Source organism: Diaporthe citri (genome assembly GCF_014595645.1).
Source record: "Diaporthe citri strain NFHF-8-4 chromosome Unknown scaffold_4, whole genome shotgun sequence".
NCBI lineage: Eukaryota > Fungi > Ascomycota > Sordariomycetes > Diaporthales > Diaporthaceae > Diaporthe > Diaporthe citri.
Genome location: NW_025064849.1, coordinates 280,434 through 307,822, shown reverse-complemented (window position 1 = coordinate 307,822; position 27,389 = coordinate 280,434). Strand labels below are relative to the sequence as shown.

At 50.7% G+C, this 27,389-nt stretch overlaps 9 protein-coding genes and 1 non-coding gene across 10 annotated transcripts; 4 read left to right on the top strand and 6 right to left on the bottom strand.

The window, feature by feature from the left end:
• Positions 1-1,352: 1,352 nt before the first annotated feature.
• Positions 1,353-3,277, bottom strand: INS49_009271 (uncharacterized protein; the record flags this gene model as incomplete). Its single annotated transcript, XM_043170006.1, has 2 exons — positions 1,353-2,753; positions 2,834-3,277. The coding sequence occupies 2 exons, from the start codon at positions 3,275-3,277 to the stop codon at positions 1,353-1,355; spliced, it is 1,845 nt and encodes a 614-aa protein (XP_043024571.1).
• Positions 3,278-4,408: 1,131 nt separating this feature from the next.
• INS49_009270 (uncharacterized protein) lies at positions 4,409-6,495 on the bottom strand (the record flags this gene model as incomplete). The annotated part of the gene is made up of 9 exons (XM_043170005.1): positions 4,409-4,561; positions 4,625-5,171; positions 5,223-5,415; positions 5,474-5,735; positions 5,796-5,892; positions 5,964-6,037; positions 6,092-6,117; positions 6,343-6,402; positions 6,456-6,495. The coding sequence occupies 9 exons, from the start codon at positions 6,493-6,495 to the stop codon at positions 4,409-4,411; spliced, it is 1,452 nt and encodes a 483-aa protein (XP_043024570.1).
• Positions 6,496-7,574: 1,079 nt separating this feature from the next.
• INS49_009269 (uncharacterized protein) lies at positions 7,575-9,718 on the bottom strand (the record flags this gene model as incomplete). Its single annotated transcript, XM_043170004.1, has 7 exons — positions 7,575-7,981; positions 8,065-8,167; positions 8,228-8,273; positions 8,304-8,401; positions 8,465-8,848; positions 8,922-9,133; positions 9,643-9,718. 7 exons carry the CDS (start codon positions 9,716-9,718, stop codon positions 7,575-7,577), a joined length of 1,326 nt encoding a protein of 441 aa, XP_043024569.1.
• Positions 9,719-12,108: 2,390 nt separating this feature from the next.
• INS49_009268 (uncharacterized protein) lies at positions 12,109-13,009 on the top strand (the record flags this gene model as incomplete). The annotated part of the gene is made up of 3 exons (XM_043170003.1): positions 12,109-12,139; positions 12,206-12,545; positions 12,637-13,009. The coding sequence occupies 3 exons, from the start codon at positions 12,109-12,111 to the stop codon at positions 13,007-13,009; spliced, it is 744 nt and encodes a 247-aa protein (XP_043024568.1).
• Positions 13,010-13,699: 690 nt separating this feature from the next.
• Positions 13,700-15,520, top strand: INS49_009267 (uncharacterized protein; the record flags this gene model as incomplete). Its single annotated transcript, XM_043170002.1, has 8 exons — positions 13,700-13,873; positions 13,986-14,097; positions 14,177-14,448; positions 14,513-14,753; positions 14,811-14,891; positions 14,980-15,070; positions 15,150-15,347; positions 15,436-15,520. 8 exons carry the CDS (start codon positions 13,700-13,702, stop codon positions 15,518-15,520), a joined length of 1,254 nt encoding a protein of 417 aa, XP_043024567.1.
• Positions 15,521-16,515: 995 nt separating this feature from the next.
• INS49_009266 (uncharacterized protein) lies at positions 16,516-17,028 on the top strand (the record flags this gene model as incomplete). Its single annotated transcript, XM_043170001.1, has 1 exon — positions 16,516-17,028. One exon carries the CDS (start codon positions 16,516-16,518, stop codon positions 17,026-17,028), a length of 513 nt encoding a protein of 170 aa, XP_043024566.1.
• Positions 17,029-17,805: 777 nt separating this feature from the next.
• On the bottom strand, positions 17,806-18,792 carry INS49_009265 (uncharacterized protein; the record flags this gene model as incomplete). Its single annotated transcript, XM_043170000.1, has 1 exon — positions 17,806-18,792. One exon carries the CDS (start codon positions 18,790-18,792, stop codon positions 17,806-17,808), a length of 987 nt encoding a protein of 328 aa, XP_043024565.1.
• Positions 18,793-21,574: 2,782 nt separating this feature from the next.
• INS49_009264 lies at positions 21,575-21,648 on the top strand. Its single transcript has one exon. It is a non-coding gene; the product is annotated as a tRNA-Asn (tRNA).
• An 888-nt stretch (positions 21,649-22,536) lies between these two features.
• INS49_009263 (uncharacterized protein) lies at positions 22,537-24,184 on the bottom strand (the record flags this gene model as incomplete). Its single annotated transcript, XM_043169999.1, has 2 exons — positions 22,537-23,921; positions 23,986-24,184. The coding sequence occupies 2 exons, from the start codon at positions 24,182-24,184 to the stop codon at positions 22,537-22,539; spliced, it is 1,584 nt and encodes a 527-aa protein (XP_043024564.1).
• Positions 24,185-25,214: 1,030 nt separating this feature from the next.
• On the bottom strand, positions 25,215-26,950 carry INS49_009262 (uncharacterized protein; the record flags this gene model as incomplete). Its single annotated transcript, XM_043169998.1, has 5 exons — positions 25,215-25,569; positions 25,631-26,246; positions 26,311-26,435; positions 26,530-26,716; positions 26,785-26,950. The coding sequence occupies 5 exons, from the start codon at positions 26,948-26,950 to the stop codon at positions 25,215-25,217; spliced, it is 1,449 nt and encodes a 482-aa protein (XP_043024563.1).
• Positions 26,951-27,389: the final 439 nt, after the last annotated feature.

Sequence of the window (27,389 nt, the reverse complement as noted above, 5' to 3'; positions counted from 1 at the left end):
GGAGCTGCAGCCAGATCTCAGGCAGGCCCGAACAACTCCCCTCAAGGAACGGCGATCAGCAGTAGCGACACCAACGCCTTGTCTGGCTCATCGTCGGTTCCTGGGCCCGGCGCGAATCCGGATCCGAACTTTTCAGGGACTGCACTTGGTACTATATTGGCAGTTGAACCTGGACCACATGCAGGGCCTCTGATCACAAGCCGATTCCTCCTGCTCTGCGTTAACGGGCCGAGGTTTTCCCAATTACGGCAGGTCCCTCTCACATCACAGCAAGTCTCAGTTGCCTCCCACGACAATGACAAGATTCTATTTGACAATATTCGCAAAGCTTATACAGAAGTTCGTCAAAGCTATCAGCCTAGCTTGCATCCAGAAACTCCGGTGGTAGTTAAGATCTTTGTTGAGGCGATATATCGCACTTGGAAAGCTACCCAGATGTTGACCGCTAAGACCTTTAAGCTTTTAAGGCTCCAATGGCTAGTCTGGTGGATAGGAGATGATGTATTCTTTATTCCAAAGTCAGCAGATTTTGTAAGAGTACGTCCAGCTCATCTACGTCTTGTTTGGCTTCTCTCTCTCCTGGCCCCTCTCTCCCATCCCCTCCGTCTTCCCCTCTTCCCCACTCCCTTTTTCGTGTCTTCCTTGGTTCCTTCCCTTTCCCCTTTCTCTTTTTTCACTTTCTTCCATCTTCGTCATGCTATTCCCTCTTTACATTAACCAAATATACGGGCATAGTTTGAAGTAATCCCAATTAAAGAAGAGCATGTCCCTGAGATCCTGGAATCAACATGCCTTCCACCGGAGGAGGAAGTGCTCAATAAGAACTACCATTACGCTCCTTGTCCACAAGAGGTCAAGAATCCACTTCTTCGAATACCTTGGCTACACGTCCTCTTTGAGCCTGGAGCTCATTCTAGTGATTTCTGGACCCAGCGTGTACCGAAGAAATTGGCACAAATGCTGGATTACCCTAGTTCGAAACCAGTTATTGGCTGGGGAGTGCATATTGTTGAAGGGCCTAACTGGACCGCACTCACTCTTCTAGTCATCATGTTTAATTTCCTTAGTCTGTTGATTGCTTCGATTTACTCTGTTATGATTGACGTTTCAGGTGGCTTTGCTGTGGGGTCCTTCTTTCTCGCTGTGGAGACAATGGTGGTGACGCTAGTGCTGGCAGTTGTAACCACGTCTCTGTTGTCCAGTAGGTAGGAAGGCAGGGAAGCTATGGGGGCCCAGGGATTCAACGTCATAGTGTCTGCGAGTATAGCTTCTTGCAGTCAGAGCACCAGCTTCAAAGATAATTCTATTAATCACTGAGTAGACATACCCTATGAGCTTACCTTCCGAGACGTCTATATCAAATAAACGGGTGTTGTAGCATCCCGAGAGGCCAAGTTTCCATCCATGATGCCATGCACATAGGCATCACCGACAAGGGCAAAATAATTGAGATGATTTTCGCCACAACGTGTCTCCTTAGCCATTTCGCGGTCTTTCAAGGTCCCGGCAGCACCTGGCTGGCCTGCCACAATCCTGGTGTTCTGCTCTTCAGCGGACAGCACCAGCCTCTCGATCAGCTTGTCTCTACACTTCTTCGCCCTACCAGACGCTCGAAGGATCATCGGAACCCGGCTACCGCTGAGTAGGTACGCCTCATCCCCCTTTTTGCAATTTTCCGGTCCAAGTCCCATCCTGCCCGCCTCAGTGATGAAGAAGCTCCTACCACGAGAGGCGCACTCGACGGAGCTCTGGAACGCCAAGCTCCTCTGTTCAGCCTTTACTTCCTCATCGGTCCTGCCTTCGATGTAAATGCCGTCTACGATGGATGTTCTTCGAATTTTCGAGTTGTAATCGTTGTCGGTGTACCAAGCGTTGAATAAAACCGCGTCTGCCGGCGTTGTCCTCCTGTACTTGTTCTTATCTGACACCGCGTTGGGCACGTATATCAGGTTGGCGCATATAGTCCTCCAAGAAGCGTCTTTTACCGTCGCTACTGTCCCAGGAACTCCATCTTCGTAGTAGGCGTGGGCCGGCCAAGGTATAATGCTCCACCACCACTCAATGATGCTGCGCAATTTGTTTCCTGGATCCTCATCACTGCTGGACGTCAAGGAAATACGATCAACACAATTCCCTCCAAGTTCCAAGAGTGTCTGACCATGGAGTCTGATTCCCTTCATAGCATCTCCAGCGGCTTTGTATAAATGCTGGGCGCTTAATCTGTCCGCCTCACCGGCAGGAGCAACATGGCTCCAATCCGTTAACCAAGTTGGGAAACCCTGGCCTAGATGCCTCGTACTTGTTTTTGTCCCTGACAAGACTGCAAGAGACTTGTGACTCCGAATGAGGTGCTTTGTCGTCCCCAGGAAAACTACGGAGAGTCTGTCATCGTAGTCAGGTACAAGAGGTTCACTTCCACCCCAGTACTTGACCAGTCCGAGGAGGGCGAACACCTTGTCACGCCGGTCGCTTGCACCCCTGTTCCGAAATTTCCTCAGTAACGGAAGGAGGGCTGAAGGCTCAACTGCCCTCCACGAGGCCCTCGTGCCATCGATTTCACTGATTTGTCGGTGAAAGCAAGACAGCGTGGGACCATAAGTCCTCGCGGGAGTGGGGCCGAGCATTTCCACGCTGTGTCTCGATATTTGAGAAGCTGCTCTAGAGAAGACCTCCCATGGCATCGAAATATTGCTGTAATAGACGACAGCCCTTGAAGCCACTACAGTTTCTTGGACTACCCACATCCTGGTCCACTGATTGTACGTGGCACATCTCAGTCAGTCAAGGAATCTCTGCTTTGCGATACACAGACATTCACAGATGGTATACACACCCAGGACATCTCCATGAGAGAGCTAAGTCCCTGAATTATGGCTGGCGCATAATCAAGTCTCCTGAGATACCAGATCTTGGAAGCGTTGAGACCCTGAGCCAGCAACGAGATGATGCAAAATGTACCGTACATGTCTGTGCGGTGGGCCGAGGATAATGCGTGTTGCTTTTGCGAATACATCCGCTCCAGGTGGCTGCTAATGTGCCCAATGTCTCGGTCATCTCCCCAAAACTCGATGATGGGCCGGTTGCTGACATCAGTCTCGCCTCCAGATCCAAGCCAAATGATGACCTCGGTACTGTTAGCGTAGATGTCACGCATCATACCGACCTGATGAGTTCGCTCCTCTGTGTTGTTCTGGTCAATGCAAAGCCAGTCAATCCACAGAATGACAACATGCGTGGCGTCTCTCAACCTTCGCAGGACTGCATAAAGATTTGGCATCACTCCGATCTTCCCGAGATCCTCGCAGTAAATGTATTTCTGGGCGGATTCTGTACCTCCCTTCCAGGTATAAGAAAGTGCTTTGTATCTCCCCTTTGCATCTTCCAAAGGGCACTCCGTCAGTCTGCACGATACGTCTCCACTTCCAGGCAGCAGGGTCAGAAGGCGGATGGTTCTTTTGGTTTGGATTAATGGCTTGTACATGTTCAGATCGGGCGTATTCGATCACCTGTCTGAATCTCGGAGGTCACTGTAATAGCAAATTTCGAATAGGAACGTAGATGGCGTGTTATCAAGACACTGGACCACATGCAGGCCACGAGGGATTAAGAATTGCCGGCTTACTGCATTTAAGGCGTCGTGGCTGGTAGGATCACGCGCATAACTGCGCCACTTGCACTACCACACCAGATGTGCGGGCTTGAATCCTGGAAAGAACGTCAAATCATAAGAGCCCTATTGAGACGGCGCCCTGCGGCTGCACCATAGCGTAAAACACCAACATGTCAGAATTGCCCAGAACGCTCTAGATAACGTGCTAGTAGTGTGGCTTGTGTACCTGTCCCGTCACACCTATAACGGAAATCATGCTTACATATAAATATCTTCGCTTAGACTTTCATTACATACACTACATATCAAAGACAATAATAATAGACTCTTTTGCATTTCTGGAATCTTCATGTTAGGAATATATCGGTGACATAGGCAAAAAGTAGTTCACTATAGGCGTACGTTTTCATTTTAATATGCAAAAATGACAACTAAAATCTAACATTGCCTCGCAAAAGTACGTTTGATAGACTAGGAAAAGTGGTTAGACTTGAGACAATGCGCAAATTGTAACGGGTTCTTGTGTTTCCATTGACAATGCGATTTGACTTCAAGGCGCCAAGCTGCCGACCTCGTCAAGCGTTATCAAGTAATGCATTGTAGGTTTCTCAGGACGAACATGAATATGGTATTAATTCTCGGAAGTCAGACCAAAACAACATCAAAAAGTTGATTAGCAAGGAGACTCAGATCTTGACTACTCTTGCACGAAGTCGTTTCAAACTGGTGTTTGACTTGCCCATCGTTCTCCCGGGATAATAAGGAGCCCAGGTCTATGCGATAACATGCTGAGCAAGTTTAGATGGAGATAACCTTCTCGGACCCAGGATGCTTGGTTTCTTCTTCTCTGTCCGCCGTTTCACTGCCAACATTTTCTCGCAGGCTTGTAGATGACATCTGAGTCTCTTGGACGGTGTGATTTCGATATTTTTCAATAGTGTGCTTATCGAGCTATGACTCAATATGTCAGTACATGTCTCCTCATGGCCAGTACCGGGTTTGATCATGACTCACCTTCCACACAACCCACACGTAGCCCAGCATGACGCAGCAACACACAATCATGACAATGCCACCCTTCCTCCAGTACGGCGCCTCATCAGCTGCATAGAACACTATCCCCCAGAATGTGTACAGCGTCAGGGAAAGGACGTTCATGCAGTAGACCGTGACGCTGCGGACCGCGTCGTCCCCAGTGCGCTGGAGGATTATGCTCGCCCAGCCAAAGATCAGCGGGTTAACCATGTACGCGGTCCCGGACAGGTAAAACGCGAAGAAAGTCCCGGCAAACGGCAGCGTTGGGACTAGAAGCATGATGGCGCAAATCAGCTGCAACATCACAGCCGCAACGGCCATGGGCACGCGGGTCCCGGTGGCGTCCATGTGCCAGGCGGCCAACATGTTGGATGCGATACCAACTGCCTGCACACCGAGAGGGTACGTGTTTATCTGACTCTGGGAGAAGTGTGAAGACTGGTATTTGAGCCAGATGAGGAAGTTGTTTTGGACGGAGTAGGCTTCGAGGGTGGCGCAGACTGGGGACCAGAATACTAAGATCCAACTGTTTGCAGGTGAGTGAGTTGTGTAATGTGAGAAGGCACATTCAACTTACAACATGGGTTGGAGGAACAAGCGCTTCATAAGTGAAAAGGGGCTAATGCTGTGTCCCCCTTCCTTAATGGGAGGAAGTCGGGTAACGGCCATCTTCCTCTCGGATTCATTCAGGTAGTCCGCCGTGGTGTTCTCCGGGATGTCAGGAAAATAGAAGAACCCGAACAGCGCAATGGGGAGCGTGATGATTCCGTCTGATAAGTTGTCAGTGTCCGCCTCGTGTTAAGTCCACCTCGAAATTTCGCAACTCACCAATCAGAAACACCCACTGCCAGCCCTCAAGGCCACCCAATCCACCCATACCCTTGTAGATGGCCGTCATCATGACGCCGGCAAACATAGTGCCGACCTGGCCAGAGGCCGTGAATATGGCCGTCCGTTTCGATATCTCCTTGGGCTTGTACCACGAGCCGATTATGTAGATCGTTCCGGCATATGTGCTGGCCTCTGCAACGCCGAGGAAGAAACGGACGACGCAAAGCTGGGTTACTGTCTTGCATGCTGCACTAACCATCTATTAACCAAATCAGTCTGGATCGGTGCCTCGATTCTGAGTCAGATTGAACATAATTACCGTCAAAGCAGTCCAGACGACGACCATGGACGGAAGCCAGATGCGCGGCTTGATCTTTTGTATAATCAGTCCGTGCGGAATCTGGCCGATGGCCATTCTGATAATTCTGGTCAGCTCGATTTCAAATGCTACTAAATTCTTCGGTCTGGGAATCTTTGTTTCACTGACCCAGCAGTCGTGACGGAAAGGACGGTATTATAATCATGACCCCTCATGTCCAGGGATTCGCGAAGCCCGGCTACCTGTGCATCGACCATGAGCGTTAATTTGCAAAATACGCCGGGGTGTATGCTTACATATGCATTTGCAAAAGCAGCGCGATCTATGGGGGAACGTAAAGGTCAGCTGCGATTTCGATATCCGTCGCTCAGTGTTTTCAAGTGCGGCTCCTACCAAGAAAGTTAAAAAAGTAACTTAGACAGCAGTAAGTCTGTTAATGTGGTTAACTAGGGGCATCATGGACGGCCGAGCGGATGCATTACCAAGATGAAGAAGTCTATGTCTCCGTCAGCTCCAGGTCACAGAGTATTTCCTTGGTGTCTCCTACCGATCTTCTGCACGAGCTTCCTCTCCTCCTTAGTCTTTGCCTCGTCGCCCAGAAAGAAGACTGTTGCAACACGGTCAGCCTCAGTCCCACTTTTCCACTCGACTGTGTTTTACCTCGGATTCTCCCTCCAATGGAGTTCTTTTCAGCAGACATTGTGACAGCCGTCCGCTTATACGGGGATCAGTTCTTGTACAGTCAAAAGAGAAATCATGTTCATAGCACAGTAAATGCAAACGGAAAGAACACATAAATACAAGAGATTGTCCACACATCTTGACCGCCCTTTGACAGATTATCTCTAGATCTGATAAAATTTTTCCATCAAATTAGGTTCTCTCGCTGTGGGGCCAGGATTGCTTGGCTTTGGATCTAATCCCACAAGTCAGTTGAGATGAAGTACAGTGATACAGCCTGTTCGGCAATATTACCCGTCGGCAATTAGGCCCCTGACTCTACATTTGGTCACAAGACTAGGTTCTCCGTATTCGACGTATTCAAAAAGGGAATACAGCTCGCAGGGATCCCAAGGACTTCCCTGCACAGACATATTATCCTTACCTTCCTAGGAAGAGTGGTTCCTCCTGTCGTGTTTAAATACTAAGGCACGTGGGAGGCTACAGATTTTTCAATCTTTCATGTAACAACCCAATGGGTTTTAATGCGGGCTATTTTGTCTCTCATGTTTATCCTGTCTCTTACCCTAACTCACGTGGTTGAAAGCCACCTAGATATATGCTAGAGAGACCTGTGGATCAGCTTGCTTGGGGTGTCTGACGTTGGCAAGGTGGAGACAATGAAGGACTTTTTGACTGGTGTCAAGATCTAGTGCATTGGAGTTATTGAACAAAGAACGACTTCTCCTTCCCATATCCGATTCCTCAAATTCTTATTGACAGACTAAACACTGCTTCCTGATTGAGAGCTTTCTCTGAACGCCGACGCAGTACAATATGAATTCAGCGTAGCTTTGGTCAAAGACTCTGTGAATCCTGATTTCACTATGCGCCGTCAAATAGCTGTCAGAGAACAGCAACCAAAGCTTGCAGAGGTCGTATGATACAGGCTAATGATCAATCTGTGTTCATCCACAATACTGTCTAAACTTTCAATAAGTAGACTGGTAGTATCAGTAGCGTGTTTCCGCTGATTACGTTGGAGACGTCATATCACCCATTTGCTCTGCAGTTCGTTCGTTTGCAACAAGAGAGAGGAACTGAGTTCTGCGCATTGTTTTATGGCTCTGCGATATATTGGGACTCCCCCGATGACGATGATGTTATACTTCCACCCACATGCCTTATGTCAAAAAGCTTGATCAGGCCCCTGCCAATAGAAATCAACACAAAAAAGATGCCGAAACAGACTGTTACCGTCGCCTTGCTTTGTGTTCCCAGAGACGACGTCCACACAAGTACCATGACAAGGCCGGTTGTCAAAACAGCAAGAGTAATGACACCGGGGGCAAAGAATCGACGCGACGGCTTCCACCTTTTGCCAAGGGCGGTCACTCCATGGCCAGCGCCGCCAGCTTCTCGCCCAGCTCTGCCCATGCTCAAGACTTTGACGATCCCGTGGCCGATTTCATCTATGCTGAATGCAAGACCAACGAATGGTATAGCTAAGGCGAACCCGATGCTCACTGGAGATTTCTGTTAGCATCGTTGATGCGCGATGGCTAGTGCAGCTGTTCAGCACCAAGCATGCGTAGATGTTACTGCTTACACATGTATCGAAGAAGATAGTTGAGTGATATCTTGTCGTTTTCATTCCAGGGAAATGCGTCGACGTTGATGGCAAAGAACGCCGCCAAGAAGGACAAAGGCAGCTGATGCGGGATCAGAGACAAGATCCACAAATTGCTCCGCTGGATGCTGGTACCACTTACAAAGATTATGGTGACCACGGTGAAGACCATTAGTGTCTTTCCCTGCCTCGTGGTCTCTTCAGCCTGTTTGATTTACAGTGTAGTGTTCTTGGCTGTCTGTTCTGCGAGCTCTCGCGCTGAAATCGCTTCGGAGAAGTTTGCCTGCTTTTGCTTCAGATCGATGAGGTGGCGCAGCTGTGGTACGTTTGAATCCAGTTAGAATCCATCAATGAGGAAGCATTCTGGGCAGTAACATACAGACGACAGCGCTCTTTCAGCGAGCTCATTCATCTCCGTTATGCGGTGCATTTGAACATCAATGCAACTGTAGTCCACCAGGTTGGAGTTGTCGTCTTTGTAGTTGATGTATTCTACCTTGGTTCTCGCTTGGTGCAGGAATACTTCAAGTTGCTCCATACTCTTCCTCTGGTCATCCAGGACGGCCTTCAGGATGTGAAGCTCGTCTTTGATATCCTCAGTTTCAACGACCAGGTCGATCTCGCTTGTGAAGCTAAGCTCCTCATGCTCAGCAGCTGTGAATTCGAGGTGGAGTCTCTCAGGGGTGCTTGCAGATTTACGCTGGGCTGCTCTGGCTGTGAGACTCTGTTTGAACTTGTGGAGGCTGTGGGTTACTTTCTCGTTCTGTTCAACGTTAGCCCTAAAATTTCGCAGACGATCGGTTGCCGTCCGGTGCTTTCAAACTCAGGAAACTTACGACTATGCTAATCGAGTTCTCGAAGAAATCGAAGAATTGATAATCGTCGGGAACTTGAGTTTCATCAAACGTAGAGGCACAGCATGTGACGATGAGTCCTGCAAGATCGTACAGTGAGGCGATAGGTTTCCTGGCTGTCTGCTGCAGATGTCGGAGGACTTTCTGGTGTATGCTTAGAGGGTCCTCCGAGAGGTTTGGCTCTAACGAGGCTCCTGTCGGATCTGTGTGATTCCTTCTGAAAGTAGCTCGCATGGAATCCCGTCCTGAACCATAGGATCTTATCGAAAAGTCGGTGGGGAAACCCAGGGTCTCATAGATATCAATGATAGGGCCCCGTTGAAGGCTCTCCTCAGAATAGTTGGACCCTGATCTCTCGTCGCCTAAACTGGTAGACTTTCCATGTCGCCATTGATTGGGAGCACACGTGATGAGCGTATCTAACATCCAAGTGTTAGTAACAAGTGGCCCTAATGGTGCGTGATTCGTCCATACCGCCATTGATCAACCACATCCACAATTGATCCACCATGAAGATCTTGGGTTCTGTTGAATTCTGCGGGTTGTTGGTATAGCGGTAAACTACCTGGTCCTTATCTCTTGCAGCTGTGTTTTCGAGTTGAGAGTAGTAGTACTGATCAAGAGAAAGCCTTGGTTGGAAAGGAATCTGCCCATTGGCCTCTGAAACACCGTAGCCGCGAATATGCAGTTCGTTTGGATTCACCTCTCTGGTCTCCTGGGTCGTGTCCCAGGGCTCTTTGGTCTTTTTCCTCTTCGGCGGAGGCGCGCTTGAGAGCCATTCAAGGACCCTTGGAGGGCCTTTTTTGGGCTTCATAGGTTGGGACATATTTGCAGGTATCGGACCTTGTCTACCTTCCATTGCTTGCGGGGATGCAGCTCTCGACTCCACCATCGTAGCAGCGCTGTGTTTAGCCGCATTAAGGAGTTTCGACATGGCGTCATAGTCATGAAACAATTCTGAGCTCAGAAAGGGTATCTGGTTACAAGGTAAGTGCTTGACACGGATTATCTTTGCGGTGAGGGGTGGAAATTCGTACAAAAGCTGCAGCCTCATCAAGGCTGTTGTCTTGCCATGACATACTAGGGTCATTCTGAAAAGCGGTTTGAAAAGTTAGCGTGGGGATGTTCCACACTCTAGAATCGAAGCGGCGCTGGCTGGGATATGCCTCCAAGTGTACATTGGAACTCACCACGAAAGGCTTGCACGATGGCCGCATGAAAGTGAATGTCGTCCGAGAGGCGCGTTTTCCGTGACTGTTCACCAGATTCTTCAGCCCAACATTGTACCTGAACTTGTCATCCGGCATGGCGGCTTCATTATTCCTGTCTGCAAGCAGTCTTGTAATCAAGTCCTAGTTGTGTAAACTGTGAGTCAGCTTTCTCCAAAGAGCGCCAAGGTGGAAACACCAGCTGCTGTTTCAACCGCAGACACACGGAGCGATGAGCTCGTACATTGACCCAAACAGTCTGTTGCTATGTCAGCTGGCAAAAAAAGCTTGTGAAAACTACCCAGAGTCCTTGACACTGACATTATTCGCGGGTATGTGATACCACGTAAACGTCGGGCTGCTTCTGACGTTCGCGGTGTACGTCTTGGAAACAGCATCTGGTCCTTTGCCGTATAGAAGATCGTAAACAGGAACAGAAATTGGCTGTGACCTTTGCTCTCGGCGGCCAATGAAGAACGTCACAATAGTCGCTTGCATGCTTTGCGCAGCAGACAGTTGAACCGCATCATCGGGTTCTGCTGGTGGATGGACGAACTTGAACTCGGGTTTCGAAGATCTTTTTTTGGGTCCAATCTCCGGACCCTGAAGTAAGTGATCCTCTCTCAGCAGCGCGAGTAGGCTCTCATTACCCTGTGCGCAGTCTTCCATCGTTGTCCCATCTGTCAGTCTACTTCTCTTGTCCGCGCCATGCTGCAGAAGGTATTTGACCAAGCTTTCGTTCGCCGATGCTACGGCGATAAAGAGTGGCGTGTACCCACCCCTCCCTCTCGCTTCGACATTGGCGCCAGCCTCGACGAGAAGATGGGCCACGGCCTCGTGACCGTTTTCACAGGCTCGGGTCAGTGCCGTTGGCTGGGTTGAGTCAGTTCTTGACTCCACGGATGCTCCATTGGATAACAGTAGCTCCATCATGCCTGTCAACCCTTTTTCTGCAGCAATGAACAAAGGCTTCTTCCCAGCGTCCCCTGGAGTTTCTGCGTTGGCACCATGCTGCAGGAGGTGTCGCACAGCTTCTTCATCATTTATAGAAACAGCCTGGCAAAGTGTCTCTCTGAGGCCACTTCCAACAGTGTGCCAGCTTGTTGTCGAAAGGCTGAGATTTGAGCGGCGGGTCGTGTCGTTACCTCGTTGTTGTTGCTCGACATTGAACTCTGCTCGTTGTGTGGTGGCCGGTTGCGGTGCCGAGCCCGCGCCTGGACCTGGGACAGTCATCTTCCGAGCAAGTCTCTCATTCTATAGTTCTGGGACCTGTGTGTAGTAGTAAGTGAATATCTGAACTTGAACGGCGACACAATCTTGGGCGTGGATATGTGGACGTGGTACGAGCAAGCAGCCTGTCAAATTGATCTAACTGAATTGGGTGAAGCTGCCAATGTATCGGCAGGATTTTTGTTCAAGGCCCGTTGCTCCCTCAGTCTAGTGGTGCAGTCAGCTTCGCTTATGCAGCTCCACAGCAGCCAGCCACGCCTGTACCACGTTTCTGGCTTAGTCGGTATCTAAGCTTCGTTACATAGATTGAGGACTGGTAATTTCCCAGCCATCTTATGTGCAACAGATAATGGGCTGTAAAAAATGGCGAGCGATCGACCCCGCTCTAGGTGAAAATCAGCCCCGTGACGAGTATCCATTTCTTGCCGGCTTCTACAGGTGCCGGATCTAATGTACTCAAGCGAGGAAGATCAAAACGGCAAATTTCCCTTCGTTATCCAATACGTCTCTCTGCCTAAAACCACCAGATTGTGCCGGCGTGGCCCTACTTGCAGTTCTACTGTTGCTTGGTCCCCTCCAACAACTTCACAACATGGCACGATTCACAACAGGTAAACTTTCCGGTGTCTTGCTCTTGCAGTAAAAGTTCTCAGTAACTTGAAAAATGTTGACTTGTTGTGTCAGGGTGGTATCGGTTCATTCCCTACCTTGGGTATCATCACGTAGTCATGATGCTAATCGCTGGGAGCGTAGTTATGACCAGTAAGTTCAACTGCAGCTCGCGCACCGGGTTGCGGTGAAACTGATCTCCGTAAATCTCCTCGTCAGGCGTTATTTCAGCGGGTTGTACATCGGAAGGAATGCGAAACGTATACCTGGCAGCGTTCTCCTACTCTGAAAACCCAGTGAATCCATCAGAAAATACCGTTGCATCGGCACTCGCATCTGCTGTCGAAAATTCAACTCAGCTATTAGAAGTCCGAGTCGGATTCCTTGGTGTCTGCGCCAAATTGCCCGCCGACACGTGGGCTTGTTCGTCCTCCTTCGATACAATATCCAAGCAACTCGCCATAGTACAGGCTGAAGCTTCTAATGGCTCTTACGACCCACTTGGCGTCATCGATCTTGCCAAGGGCTTCAGAGATAATGTGGTCTTTGACGGCCTAATGTGAGTTTCTACTTCGGTCTTAGGTTTCTTTTTTCCCCCAATTCGAAGTTTTCCCCACCTAACTGGCCAGGGAGTTGCTGACCTCTACCAGGTTTATATCCATAGGTTTCAGTGTTCTGTCGTTCTTATTGCTGTCAACCTTTCCGGGCTGGCATGAAGAGGAGGACTCGGAGGGCAGCGATCGCGAGGTCAAGCCATTTCCTTCTCGACCAGTATCTCAAGCAGCATTGTGTTTCCTTGGGATCTCGGCTATGATGACTTTGCTCTCAGCCTTCTGGCAGCACATGGCAAGCTCAAATGCCGCTACATTGATGAAACTTGTGACTGCCGGTGTTGTGCAAGTACAGGTCGGTGCTGCTGCAATGGGGCTGGGCTGGGCTACTTTCTCTCTGAACGCTATCCAATTCGTCGGGATTTTCATCATGGTCCTTAGCATTCGTACCCTTTCAATGCTTGCGGACTGAGGTATGAATGTTCTTGGGTAAATATAAACATAGTTCGATACTAAGAAACCTAATAGAGAGATGAAAGCGTCACATATCCACCTATACTTTATTTATGCTCTTAGTCCTCCACGAGGCCACCTAGAGCTTTTGCGCGTATTTACTTAGTCGATCTAGATCTCAAGCGCAATGAGTCTCGTCTCACTTTATACGTATGTCCAGTCCGCTAGCTGACATATGGCCGAGATACAAAAACCCGCAGAGGTGGTCGTATTAAACCAGACGATGACCAGCCTGTATGCAGGTCCTCACCGATGAAGAGCCACCGTTTCCCTGGTATGAGATACATGTACTAATGATATCAGCGGTATGTTTCTGTTGCTTACGTTGGATATCGCTGCTGACCGGTGAGCATCAGAACTGAAATCGGCTTGGATCATACTTGTTTCTAGAGACCTTATTGGGCGGCAAATGACTCATCCACTATCATGCTGACTGAACAGAATCTCTACCTCGAAACAGTTCAAAAATGTCAAAATTCGTGAAGTGCGATGTTATATAGGTAGTTCTGAATTGCGTGCTATTGCCTGTGACTAGCCGACTTCTGCTCTACGTGAGATTCTCATTGCCAATTGCTCCATAATTTGAACGTATCGAAAGTTGAATCATTCCCTATATCTGGACATAGTTGATTCTTAGCGCATTTTCAGCATGGATTCCTTCGTAATCGTTGGGGTCTCTATCCGAATGCCCCAGGAAGCCGTAGATGAAGACAGCTTCTGGCATGTGCTCGAGACTAAGAAAAGTCCCATGACACCATGGCCCAGGGATCGTGCAAACTTGGAGTCGTTCTATGAACGTGTCTCTGAGAGCCAGCACAACAAGGTGCGTTGGTTATTGACCAGCAGCAACAACCACGTGGATCTTTGCTGAACGATGTAGCTAATTCAAAGATATCTAATAGCTACACGCACATGGTGGATAATTCATCGACGAGGACCCAAGCGTCTTTGATGCTTCGTTCTTCTCCATTGCGCCCCGGGAGTCAGCCGGCATTGACCCTCAGCAACGCTGGGCTCTGGAGGCAGCATATCACGCTGTTGAGAACGGTAGGTCCCTGGCGCTCTCCTGAGACGGGCAGTGACTTGAGTGTTGGATAAATACATGCTAATTTGGACCATTTACAAGCTGGTATCCGCATGGAAGACCTCAAAGGTAGTAGCCTTACCGCAGTGCATGCCTCGTCCTTCACGAACGACTACATGCATATGTCAAGGAAGGATCCCGATGCGGCGCCACCTCAGATGGTCATGGGCACGGCATCCTCCATCCTATCGAACCGTATCAGCTGGTTCTTCGATATCCATGGGCCGAGTGTATTTATCGACACAGCATGTTCGAGCAGCCTGGTCGCGTTGGACATGGCATGTCAAGCAATGCGGAACGGTGACGCCACATCGGTTAGTCTTGTCATTTTCTTGATCAGGTATTGGCCCTCGCATAATTTGATTCCCCGCGAGTTAGCTCAAATTGATTGATAATCTCTGGTTTGGCGCCCAGGCTCTCGTGATCGGATCGAATCTGCTTCTCAGCCCGGAACTGCCCACATACCTCGACGGGCTGGGATTCTTGTCTCCAGACAGCCACTGCTACTCATTCGACTCCCGTGCTAATGGCTATGCGCGCGGTGAAGGGGTCATTGCATTGGTTGTCAAACCTCTAAGTGAGGCCTTGAAGGATGGGGATGTCGTGCGAGCTGTCATACGTGCGACGGGCACCAATCAGGACGGGCGAACTCCCGGACTGACACAGCCCAGTACAGAGGCACAAGAGAGACTCATACGTCATGTATATGCCAAAGCGGGCCTCTCCTTCGATGAAACCCTGTATTGTGAAGCACACGGTAAGTGGAGAGGGTTGTTGGAAATTAGAATGTGTCCCGTTTGGAAATGAGTATATCGCAATGACTCTCAGCTAACCAGTGTCCCCAGGAACGGGCACCGCCATCGGTGATCCTATTGAAATGGAGGCCATCGCAAGGGTATTCAACTCATCACGATCCTCAGGAGATCCCCTCTATGTGTGAGCAGAACCACTCTCATAGCTTAAAATTCAACACGTTTGATGTGATTCTTTACAATGCTTATTGTCACCCCAACAGATCGGTTAAGCCCAACATCGGCCACATTGAAGCAGCTAGTGGTCTTGCCGGAATTGTTAAGTCCGTCCTCATGCTGGAGAAAGGCTTCATACCTCCAAATGCGCTTTTCGAAAACCTCAACCCGGAGATCCAGGCGAAGGGTCATCATGTTCAGGCAAGTCATATTCTCATTGGTTCCCGGGTTGGTTCCTTCAAGGTGTAAGCTGGCTCGTGACGCGAGAGAGCATCTGCGAGGCAGGCGGGAAAATGGAAATCGAGAATGAGTTCGTAACGGACTCTTCCGTAGTTCCGATATAGACCCCGAGAGGAGTCTGGCCGCCTACGGGATCGATTCGCTGATGGCTGTGGAGAGGGCACAGGTCGGAAAGTGATGTTGGCTGATCAAGCTGAGATCAGCGTCTGATTCGGGCCTTCCATGGATCTTGATGCTCATTTTTAGCTTTTACCCGGTGACAGGTGCACCATCCTGCCTATGTCTGAGAATCCCAGATTTTGCGTGGGTCGAAAAATGTTCCAGTTAAAAAATCGGAGTTGTTAACATACCTCTGCTGTCGTATCAGGCGAGGATAACACGCTCAACCACTATATCGGTGCTTGGCTGGAGTGATGTTGGGTTCTCTGTCAGTAATGACCGTCTCTCTGCCAATGTGCCACCTGCAGCATGCGCTCTATCCTTGTGCCTCACACTGACCGGTAGTCCCGGAGGCGGGTTACACAGCAGCCCTATTGCGGTGCTACGTAGGTAGACTAGTGCAGAATACGAGAAGGATTGCATGCGTGCCCCACAACGGCCAGTACCCAGTCCCAGGCAACAGTTGTTCGTATATTGTCATCACCGTATTACAACCCCGAAATCGTGCAAGCGTCTCCTGCTCAATTACCGTGCTGTGCCGCAAACCAAGGAATGTAGCCGCATACTTCAAGCGATAGGTGCCGGTAACGAGGGCTAAACGCATGTAAGATTAGGAATCAATAAATATTATGGCAGCAGGCCAGGCAGTTGGGTAGGTAGAATACGATATTGGCACCAATTTCCTGATACCATACCTCGAATTCAGCTTATCATGACCTGACAGTCGTAATACGACAGGGGGTTTTCATTCTCCAAGCGGTCTAGAGTTCGGAAAAGAACTCCGAGGAGGACTAACCATATCCACGACAAGGAACGCGCTAGACGGCGGCTTGGGCATGCAGCTGCAGGGCAAGCTTCTTTTGACCTCAACATCTGACGACGGCCAGACATTTAAGACCTGAGTGAGTCCTAGAAGTTATTGATATTTGTCCTCGCCACCGCGCATTCCCACCACGCTGCCGTGTTCCCCTTGCAGAACCCGAACAGCAAGCCCGCCTCCTCCTCGAAATCAAGATGCACTTCTCAAATCTCATCGCCGCCTCATTCCTGGCTGTTGTCTCGGCCCAAGACACCTCCTACCCGACAATCAACCTAGGGACCTTTGGCTACCCCCACGGCAACCAGTTCGTCGCCTGGTCCCCGTTCACACCGACCACGACCCAGGACGTCACCGAGCTGTGCGACACCGGCGGCGCCATCCAGGGCACGGCGACGTGGACGGCCATCAGGGTCTACAACACGTACGTCTTCGACCCCATCTGCCGCAAGCCCTTCAACATCACCGACGACGCGACCAACACCACCTACTACGACCTGGAGCTGGCGTGCGTGGACGACAACATCGACATCCACGCAATGCCTGAGGTCACCGCTGTCGTCGAGAGGGCCACCAACAAGACGGTCGAGGCGTGCGCACCCGTGCCGACCGTGGAACCGTATGACTGGTACGGACCGTGTTCCACCGGCGGCGGCGCTGGGTTGACGTGGCAGTTTGCTTGCTCCGCTGGGACGGTCGAGGATGAGTGATTTGGGATTGGGAGAAGTGTGCAGGCGCAAATGGGACGGAAAAGGACGGTATTAATGTGGAAGAAAACCATCTCTCCGGGTGTGTATCTTCAGTTGTGGACCAATACCTCTAATTACAATCAGCCTTGGGCATTCAAAGGTCATCAGCCAAAACATGGTTGCTTTGATCATCCACAACATGGTACTACAAAGATGCTCAACTCTAGTAGACTTAAATAGATTCTAATATCCGTGTAATTCCCTGCATACAGTATGGGAGATTTTCGCGCAACTCTTTTCGAAGATAGGATCTGAATTTGCAGGCAATCGGAATGGAATGACGCATGATCTACCTCTATTGTCGATAGATCCAAAGCATATCCAGGACATTACGGTAAGTCAGAAATCAGCACTAGCAATGCCAGGTGGAATCTAAGGTCGAACCCTCTATGTTCTCTAGTGCCCATGCTTTCCACCTCCGCGGACCCTGTCAAGCGACGTGCAGCGCGGTCAGCCTATTCTGAACTTGCTCAATGGGACCCAGAGAGCCGAGCCTTGTCGGCTCCGCTAATCACTTCCCTTCTCCACCCATCGTCGCTCAGGATGCTTCTCACGCGAGCCTCCAGCCACTCTACATTGCCCCAGAAACCCCAGCCGGCCTGAAAGCGCAGCCAATCGACCAGTGCAGTCTCCCAATGCCGCACAAAAACAGCCCAGTCGTAATCTTTCCCACTAGTCTCCTTTAGTCGTGTCCAATATCTCTTCAGTAAGTCTTTCTCGCCGTGTTGCATCTTTAACTCATGAGGAATGTGACGGTCGGCTACGAGCATGCTTAAGGGAATTGAGCACGTGAAGAGCTTGGCCAAGTCGCAGACACCCCAGGCCGATCCCTGTGTACTGGAAGTCGTAAAACGCAACTTCTGCCCCCGAGGTACTAGTGAATAAGTTCTCGGACTTGACATCGCCGTGGATGAGTGTTTGATCCTCAGTAGGTGCCCCTCCCGATAGCCTCGGTGCGATATATGCAGCGACGACCTCAGCGATGGAAACGCTGCCTCCGTCGATGCGACCAGTGATCGGCTTGTTCCATCCGTCATGAGTATTCTTGGCAAGTCTGTTGTATTCTGTGCGGCGTGTCGCAAGGTACGTGTAGCCACCGTTTAGCCAGACCGTCTTATCCGTCGCGTCTTGACCGTCGCGCCGGACTTCCTCGAGAGGCGGCAAGACTAAAGAAGGTCGCTCAAAGTCTTTCGATCGTGGCCACCAGAAGCCGTGGAATCCTGACAGCCAGTCTAGTGCTGCATACGCTTGGGTCGCAGAGAGCACGTCCCGCTTCTCTCCTGCGATGGGATATTGCACGCGAAGATCGCTCAATAATGTCGCCGTGACTGTTGATCCATTCTTGTTGTGCTGTTTGATGCTCCCCAAACATTTGGCAACTGGGAGCGATGCGGGCATCTGTGGGGCAAGATGGCTGTAGAAGAACTGTTCAACCTGATAACTCAGGATCTTCCTTGTGTGGCCTTCATCACCCGATTTGGTCGGCGGTGGAGTGACCAGTTTTAATATGTATGTCTGTAGTTCTTGTGGTCTAGAATTTGCGGCCGAGGCTGTTCGCTGTGATGCGGTGGAAGAGCCTGGCGAGCTGTCCGGGGCAGCGGTGACACGGCAGATCTCGCCATAGCCAGCCCACAGTGACTGTATAGTCTTGAGTGATTGCAGCTTCAATCCATTTGAAGCAAGCAGGGTCGCTGCGACTTCTTCTGGCGAGGGGTGCTCGGGCATGAGGACGGTAGATGAAGACCGGTGGTGGAGGCTCAATGCGACGAGGAGAACCAGTGCCGAGATCAGCAAGAGAAAGCGCATCAAGCGCGGCCGCGGGAACACGTCGAGCAAGCTCACGTAAACAAGATCTGGCAATTGTCCTCGTGGGTGGAAATCGTTCACCAATTGAAGTAAAGACAGGAGTGATGTCAGAGCATTCCTTTGTCGAGCCCCTGAAGTGGATCTTCTGAGGACAGACTGGTGCGACGGCTTCAGACCGTTCAGCCACACTTCACTAGCCACTCACATTCGTGGCTGAAGCTATCAGCCAATCATAGTTAATTCGTTTCTCAAGGCCATTAATCTCTGTCCAACAGAGTAAGCTAATGCTTGCATGCCGCAGAGTAGAAGTCCTCGGACCGTCAGATGCGGCGGTGAGATCCTTCGTATGGCTGCAGTCATGCTGCAGGTCTGGGGCAAGCTAGTCAGGCATGAGGCTGTTTGAATGGAGCTCACCGGCGAGTGCGGATGGCAGAAATCTGCAGTGTAGGATATGCTGTAAGCAGCCACTTCGTGGTCAACGTGTAAGCATTCAAGGCCGGTAATCTCGAAATAGAGCAAGGAACCATAGCATCATCCTCGGGGCAGGTCAATGTCTCCATGACACTTCGTGATGCTCGATATGCCGCCCAGTTCCGGCCCAAGCACCGCTAAGTCATACCTCCAGAGGCAAGTAATCGGTCAAGTTGGATATTTGGAATTCGAGTCGAGTCCCACTTTGTAACCTCAGTGATGGACCAGAAACTTTGCAAGGGAAAACGGTCGAGTTTGACGAAATTGTATGTAAAGCCATGGACCGTAGGGACACTGAAGTTTACCCGACAGGGTATCCCTCCCAGATCGCTTGGCTGCTTTCTTCCCACAACCCACACCCGTTGACGAGAAAGACTTTTGGTAAGGCGCATGATTCACAGATCCCCGGACTCGGCGGTCAATCAAACCCTCGATATGCTTTTTATTTCACAATCCTCGGGTCGATGCTAGTGCTGAACTGCACGAGGAAATAAATGCGTGACAAGTGGAATCCAGGCTGCCTTTTGGGAACTGAACAATAGCTGTCAAAACCACCATGGCCTTACGGTCAAATCAGTTAAGTCAGCATTCATTGTACGGATCATCGTTTGCAATTTTTTTCGGGGTTCGAGAATATTCTCGAACACTCAGGTCAAGAAGGCGGCTGCTGTTGGCTCGTGGAGTGACAGAAACGTGTGCCTAGAGATGAACATGTAAGGAAACTTTTCCTTGTTGAAAATTTGTGACTTCATAATAAAGTGTGTCTGAAAATGGAAATACCCCGAAATATAGTCTTCGACTTAACCGTGGACGCCTTGGCCTTCCAGTCTAGCGTTTTGAGCCACAATGCTGGAGGTCATCTGTCAAACAATACGGAAGTATATTCCAAAGTGAGAGAAACAAAGGGCTAGAATAAGCCATGGCACAACCCTTGGCATTGACTATTGAAGGTTGCCATTTGCGGGGTTCACACTTTACTTACGGTTATCTCGGGATGGGCTTGAGGCTCGTCCTACAAATGCAACAGTCTCCTCGCCTTGAAAATGAGACCCGATATACCACCTCCCTGTTTCATGATCCCCGGGTTGATTGCCTCAACATTCTCTAGATCCCTCACTCTTTCTTAGATCACTCAAAAAGTTACCACAATGCCCTCCCCCAGAAATATCGTATTTATCGCTCTCGGCCTGGGGCTTTCCTCAGCTCAGTATCCAGCTACTATCAGCTTCAATCCCGTGTACGACTCTTCCTTTCCCGTCGCGAATACAGCATGTGGAGGTGCAGAGGGCCCCAATCCCTTCTCAACACTTGCAGCCTCGAAGGGGTGGACTACACTGAACCAGATCCAAGCAAACCTTGTTGCTTCCCCGCTTGCGGTAAATCGCAATGAAGTGAGTTCCCAATGCTTATAGATACGACTTTGCAACGGGTCCATTGATTCCCTGCTGTAATGTCCATGGAATCCTGCCCGCTAACGTGTCCTCTGACTTGCTAACAATGCTGTGCATCAGTGTGGCCAATGCTACAAAATCACAGTCAACGGCGTCAGTATCAATGCCTTGATCGCCGATGCTGCTCAGTCAGTGTGGGTGTTGGGTCAAAGCCCAGAATGGGCCACCATCAGCGCAGGAAGCCTTGCTGGACAACTTGCAGGCACGGTTGAGCAGATCGGACGGAGTAATTGCGTTGCATAATAGCACACAGGCATGGCCGACAGGTGGATTATTAATTATAATCAAACGATCTGGCTCCTCCGGACTTTTTATAGGACCGTAGCAAAATATGAGGCCATGTTTGGAGCAAAGTTTTGAACTGGTTGTTCGTGCTTCATTGGTGGCTCACTTCTAGGCAGGCTCATTTGTGGCCATGCGAAACGTCCATTGCATTCGGTAGACAAGTTGACGAGGTAAATGTCTTGCTTCGATTTGGCCAAGTTTTGCAGATGGTCATGCAGAATCCCCGGCTTCATGACTTCCTCTACCTTTTTGTAGAAAGCCTTTCCACTGCAAAGCAGATAATGATTAGCCAGGCACCGTGATTAAAATCTTGTCATGGTAAAAAAAGATCAGTGTGTGAGCCTAATCACTGGGCGGATTAAGCGGGCTCCAATTGGTATTTCCAGTGGGCAAGGGGCAAAAGAAAATCGTAAATGAGGGGTATATCATATCCCTTTTTTGCGGAATCTTGCCACAACCGAGTGCCTCTCAGCATCTGAATTGGCATTAAATCATCCTTCATGGCGCAATTGGCTAGCGCGTCTGACTGTTAATCAGGAGGTTGGTGGTTCGAGCCCACCTGAAGGAGAGATGAGAGATGTGGAGTATGAGGGCGTTAGGAGAAGGCTTCCATTTTCCCTTTTTGAATTTTTCTACCAGCAATGGAAAAGCTAGGTGCAAGAAAGGTGATTGGTGAAGCAAAGTTTTGCCTGGATGGAGCAGCAACAAGACTCTTGGGTTCATAGTTTGTCATCCAGCAATTCTCGCTGCTGGAAATGCCAAGGTACTCTTCTAGGCCCAAGCATACAGAGACATGTAACAGATTGATTTGTAAACTTAACCCTTGGGATTGGAGGAGATTGAACATCGCCGTGTAAAATACAAAATAACACAAAAATCCAGCCCGTTCTAACTTCCTGCTCCCGCGCCTGTCTCGTCAAAGATGAATACAGATTGCTCAAACATCATTCGCCCTTCGTGATTCTGGTCGCCTTCGATTCTACCCTCAACGGTACCAATCGTCTGGAATTAGCCCGCGATCGCACATATAAAGGCCTCGGAAGTGTAGCTAGCTACGAACTTTGTTCTATCGCCGGGCTGGAATTGAAGACCGAGTCCATCTATAGGCTGGCTCACGGCGGTGGGATGGTAATTGCTGTTTGATCTAGAAGGGTGAGCAACGGCAGACGTCCGGGTCCAACGAACCTCGAGGACACTGCCATCCTTGGTGACAGGTGTTGAGTCGTACTGTCTAGCATTGACGCGAGAGAGGCAAAGAAGACGACCAAGTATGGTCCCTCAACGTTACGCCCGTGATCCCAGTACCATTGTTATGCACTCTCGGAAAAGGCCCGGTCGTACCAGTCTTTGTCGCGAAACATCTAGCAAAAGGATACGAAACATCTAGCAAAAGGATAAATCCTGACTCGATGATGGAAAGTGATAATAAAATTTGATATCGCTTGCTACTTATGCTCTAGGCCTTCTCATCGCATTGCGGCCTTTTCCGATCCTTCCTGGATTTGATAAGGAAGGCGATGCAGACAACTATTCCTAACACTGCCAGGGCGATAGCAAAATAGAGCGCAGCTCTGTACCCCTTCAGCTTGTCCGCTTTAGTCGCCCCACCGTTGTTGAGTCTCAGCTCGATAGTTCCGGCAATTCCGAGACTCAAAGAGATGCTATAGTTGACCACCGTGTTGACGAGACTTGCGGCAATGCCCTGGTGTTCGCGCGACACAGCGTTGGACAAGATGAGGGTAGCAGCCGGGAAACTCATGTCCATACCCCAGGGCGTGACAATGAACGAGACGAAGGTCTGGGCCCAATAGGTTTGCTCGATAGGACATGTCGCGATAAGAACCGTGCCGACTGTGAATGCAACGAGAGCCGCGGTCATGATGATTGGTGGGCCGATCCGGTGCAGAAGAGACCCGACGACCGCTGCAGCTATGGCTCCGGAGACCACCACGGGCACGAAGTTGGCCGTGCCCTCCAGCGGGGACGTCTCCCGGAGCTGCAGAAGGAATTCCCACGTATACCAGACCCAGATTCCGAAACATCCCCACCCGCATGCGACTGCCCCGAGGACGAACGACACGCCGGACTTGAGGGCGTGGAATGGGACAAGAGGCTCAGGGGAGAGTTTGATCTCGATCCAGAAGAAGGCTCCGACGAATATGAGACCGAGGATCAGCGTGACGCCGATATATGGCTGGTCCCAGCCGACCAGTGGCGCCTGATTCCATGCAAAATTGAACAGCACCAGGCCCGCGATACCTGTGGTGGCTCCTGGGAGATCCAGATGCAACAATTTCCCTCGCCACGTCCGCGGTCGATTTTCCCTGTGCGATGACGGCACCGGGGGGATCACAAAGTACGCCACGACCGCCGTGACGGCCAGGGCTATGGAGAAGCACCAGAACGTCCACGGCCACCACGCCAGAGCGAAGACACCGGAGAATGCAGCCGCGATGACGGACCCAGCCGGTGCGGTCGCAGCAAAGGCCGCGAATGCCAGGGACTTCTTAAGACCGGGCTCGTAAGCCGCACCCAAGAGCGCCAGGCCGTTCGGGAGCACCAGGGCGGGGCCGATGCCTTGGAGCACACGGCCAAACACGAAGAGGACGTGGCCCGAGTACACGGACAGCCCGCAGACCAGGCTCCACACGGAGAACCAGGCCATCCCGACCATGTACAGCGTTTTGTACCCGAACATGTCGCCCAGGCGGCCCGAGAACAGGATGAAAGTGCCGACCGTCAAGCTGTACCCCGCGAGAAACCATGGCAGCTCTGACTCTGGAAGACCGAAGTCCTCGCCGATGAGGTGGATAATGGACAAGACCTGACCGAGCGCGGCCTCTGCGGTATTGTGTCAGTGGCAACCCTGATGTGACAGATTAGGACCAGGTGCCGGGATGCTCACGTGTGTAGAGCTGCGCGAGGCAGACCAGAGCAACGAAAAGGAGCTCGCGATACCATGGCAGCGTCTCAGCGATGGACTGTGCCGTCTTTGTCTTTGCGAGTGCTTGGTGTTCCGGCTCGTCCCTATCGTCGCTATCGGATGGTGGAGTGCCAGGGCCCTCTTCCTTCAGGGCTCCTGCCCCGTCCACGTCTTGGCGCATGTCGAAGTCTCGCCGCGTCGCAGAGTCCGTTGACGAATTTTGTCGAATTCCTGCTTCTAGGGGCGCCCGGCTTGTTTGTTGTCTGTCACTGCTGTGGATGATGGACAGCACTGTGACGTGGGAGCGGAGGGCATACGCATGTTAAAGGGGCTCTTGGTCGCCTCGTAGGGCCCACGGCTTATCATACGTCAGAATCGCGTCGAAATCAATCTGCTCTAAAATCTTTCATGGGACCCACTTGGTACCATATCTGGGACCATAGTCATGGACAAAGAGTGGCGCTGACAGGATCCCATTGTGGCCCGTTATTCCGCAGTTCCGGCGCTAAGTTAGTCTGACATGTTTTGCGATCTTGACAGATGACAATTTTGACACGTGCTGATGAGATGCATTTGAAGGATTGCTGTAAGCCTTTATAAGCAACGTCGCCATTGATATAAATCCGATGCAAACAATGGGTCTCACTAATCGATCCAAGGCCATGATTTCACCATCAAGTCGATATCGGAAAACGGAGCAAGCTCTGATTATTCAGTGTCCCATCGCTGCTGCCGGAGCAAAGCCCGAGTGACGAACCCCGGTACCGGGCGTGATCGCCCTTGATCTGGCCGGTGCCTGCTCCGTAAAATAACTGGGTCCTGCTCGGCCTGAGGATTCGGCATGCGAACAACAACTTTCCTCTGTTGGATTCCAGTTTTCAGTTGCCGCCCCGCCAAGCAATCCTCCAATCCAGCCCCCTTCAAAGCCAAACACTGACTGACTATCATGTTTGCCCTCTTGTCGACAACCTCAGCTCCGACTTTCTGGGATTGTTTTGGTAGATTGTACTATGAATTAACCTACTGCCCCACGAACTCAGAAACAAGACAGCAGCATTCCTTACTAATCTAACTTCTCACATTACGCGCGACTGTCACTGGGACTTAGCTAATACAGTTAACAAACTCCAACCAACCATTCAAGTGCCCGGTCTTAACTCTGTCTGTGGATTGGCCACGCCTCGAACAAAAATTACACTCCAATTACACACTTATGGCCGATGACCGTCTACCGCATCTGCTGCAGTAGCGACGACAACCGGGTCTGTGTCCTTGCGGGACTCGATGGACAAATTGTCCGAATCGGGGGTCCCGTTGTCTATGGGCCTCTCCGGCACAAGGAACACCGCGAACGATGTCGCAGGGATGCAGATGACAAACATGACGAAGGCGACGACCAGGTTCACCATGGGCGAAACCTTGACTGCCCCAATGCCAAACGCCAGGCACGATCCGATGGACTCGAAGGACCGTACCAGGCCAACCCCCAATGTCAGGGTCTCGATGTCGTCGAAGAAGGTGCCCATTATCCAGTATACAAACATGTAATGGGACTCATTCATGAAACTGGCAGGATGTTAGCAGGATGACTCTCAAAGTCTGTAGAATCCAAATGTCCAGGACTGACCGGAAGAGGACATTGACAGCAAAGCCGCGACCAAAGCCCGGGCTGGCCCAGTCGAGAGTGGGTTTCGTGTCCTCATTTAGCTTCTCACTTGCTGTTTGCCAGGCGAACAGGCCAAGCATGATGGCGGAAAAGCTGAACCAAGTAATCCTGGCAAGAGTAGGGCGGCTGAAGCACTTCAGGTCGTAGAACCAGCCCCAAAAGATGTTGGCAGCCGTTGCCGCAATCCCAGATGTCAACGAGCCAAGAGTCCTGGCCCGGACGGAGAAGTACTTGGTGAGGTAAATACCCTGGTAGGTGTTGTTCCAGTTGAAGCCAACGAGGATAGGGATCAAGAGGTAGAACTGCTTCCTCTTGAGCAGCGCGATCCACTTGTGGAACTCCTTGACCACAGCCTTGTTCTTGGTTGGGTCGTAGGCCTTCCTGCCGTCGCGATGGATGACCTTCTCAGGGGGTGACACGAGCAGTGCAAGGGGAAGGCCGAGGCACTGCAGCGCGATCAAGACGAGATATGTCGAGTATCCGACCTTTCCTCTCTGGCCGTTCTTGACATTTAGTGAGAGCTGAATGGAAGACCCGATGAGCTGTCCGAGCTCACGGAGACCAAGCCAGATGCCAGCTGCAAGGAAAGTTGTTAGATACCAGTTTTGAAGCATTTATCATATCGGAAAATTTTGACGTACTGAATTTCCCCCGGTCGTGTATGTTGGCATACCCGAGAGCAATTGCACCCTCTGCAGCCCACAGGGCAGAAGCCGCGACACCGCAGGTTGCTCCACCAAATAGGACGAACCACTCTGTGCCATAACTGTATCGTCAAATCAGCGGGGAGATCGGGAACAACCTTACATTTTTGCTTGACGGGGTTCGTGACGCGCAGTCTAGTGGGTTGTAAAACTTACCGATTGTTCACATATAACGATGCCGAATACGGCGCGTAGCCCAGCGTCCCGATAATAAGCACCTTGTTCAGGCCGATCTTATTTGCCAGAATAGCAAAGAAAGAGCACCCAAATACCATTATACCAAATGTCAGCGCATTGGACCCGTTGACCAGATAGGGCTCCTGCTGTCCGCCAGCGCCAGTGTCTAGTTGAGGCCGTTAGTCTTTTGAAACATCTATGTCGTTGTATTCCAGGAGTCGCAGTCAAACATACTATTCAGCGCATTCCAAATACCGGGCTGCGTAAAAGATATCATACCAACGAGGATGACGTTAAAAAGCGGGCTCCTGAACCACCGCGTGAAGCGGGACACGGGCTTAGAGGCCTGCACATCCTGGGCTGGGCCGTCTTCGGGCTGCTTCGCAACGTCGGTTGACATGGCAGCAACCTAGTGTCCTGAGGCGGCGATGTTGTTTTACGGGACTCTCATGTTGGGGCAATCAGGAGAATTGAAGAACTCGATCATGTATTTTATATGAACTCTATTGCCAAGCCCATGCGCTAAATAATTGTTCTTTTACGCCCGTAGTGTCGCATCAAGCCGACCTTTTTCTCCGCCCGGGTCCGCCTTGAGATACTGATCTGGGGTGGGATTGGCCGGTTGTGAGGTCTTTGCGGGCTTGGCTCCTAAAAACGAAAATTAGAAGTGCTTGCCTGCCTAGATGTAAGACCGTCCTAGCCTTTGTTGGATTTTTTCAGTCTTATCCCTGGTGACCCAAGCTGTCGGCGCTGCGTGCTGGTTGAAAAACGTGGACCGGATAGGGCCGACGTCGCGTCGTGATGCAAGGGTCCGATGGTGAGATCTGTCGTGACGGCGC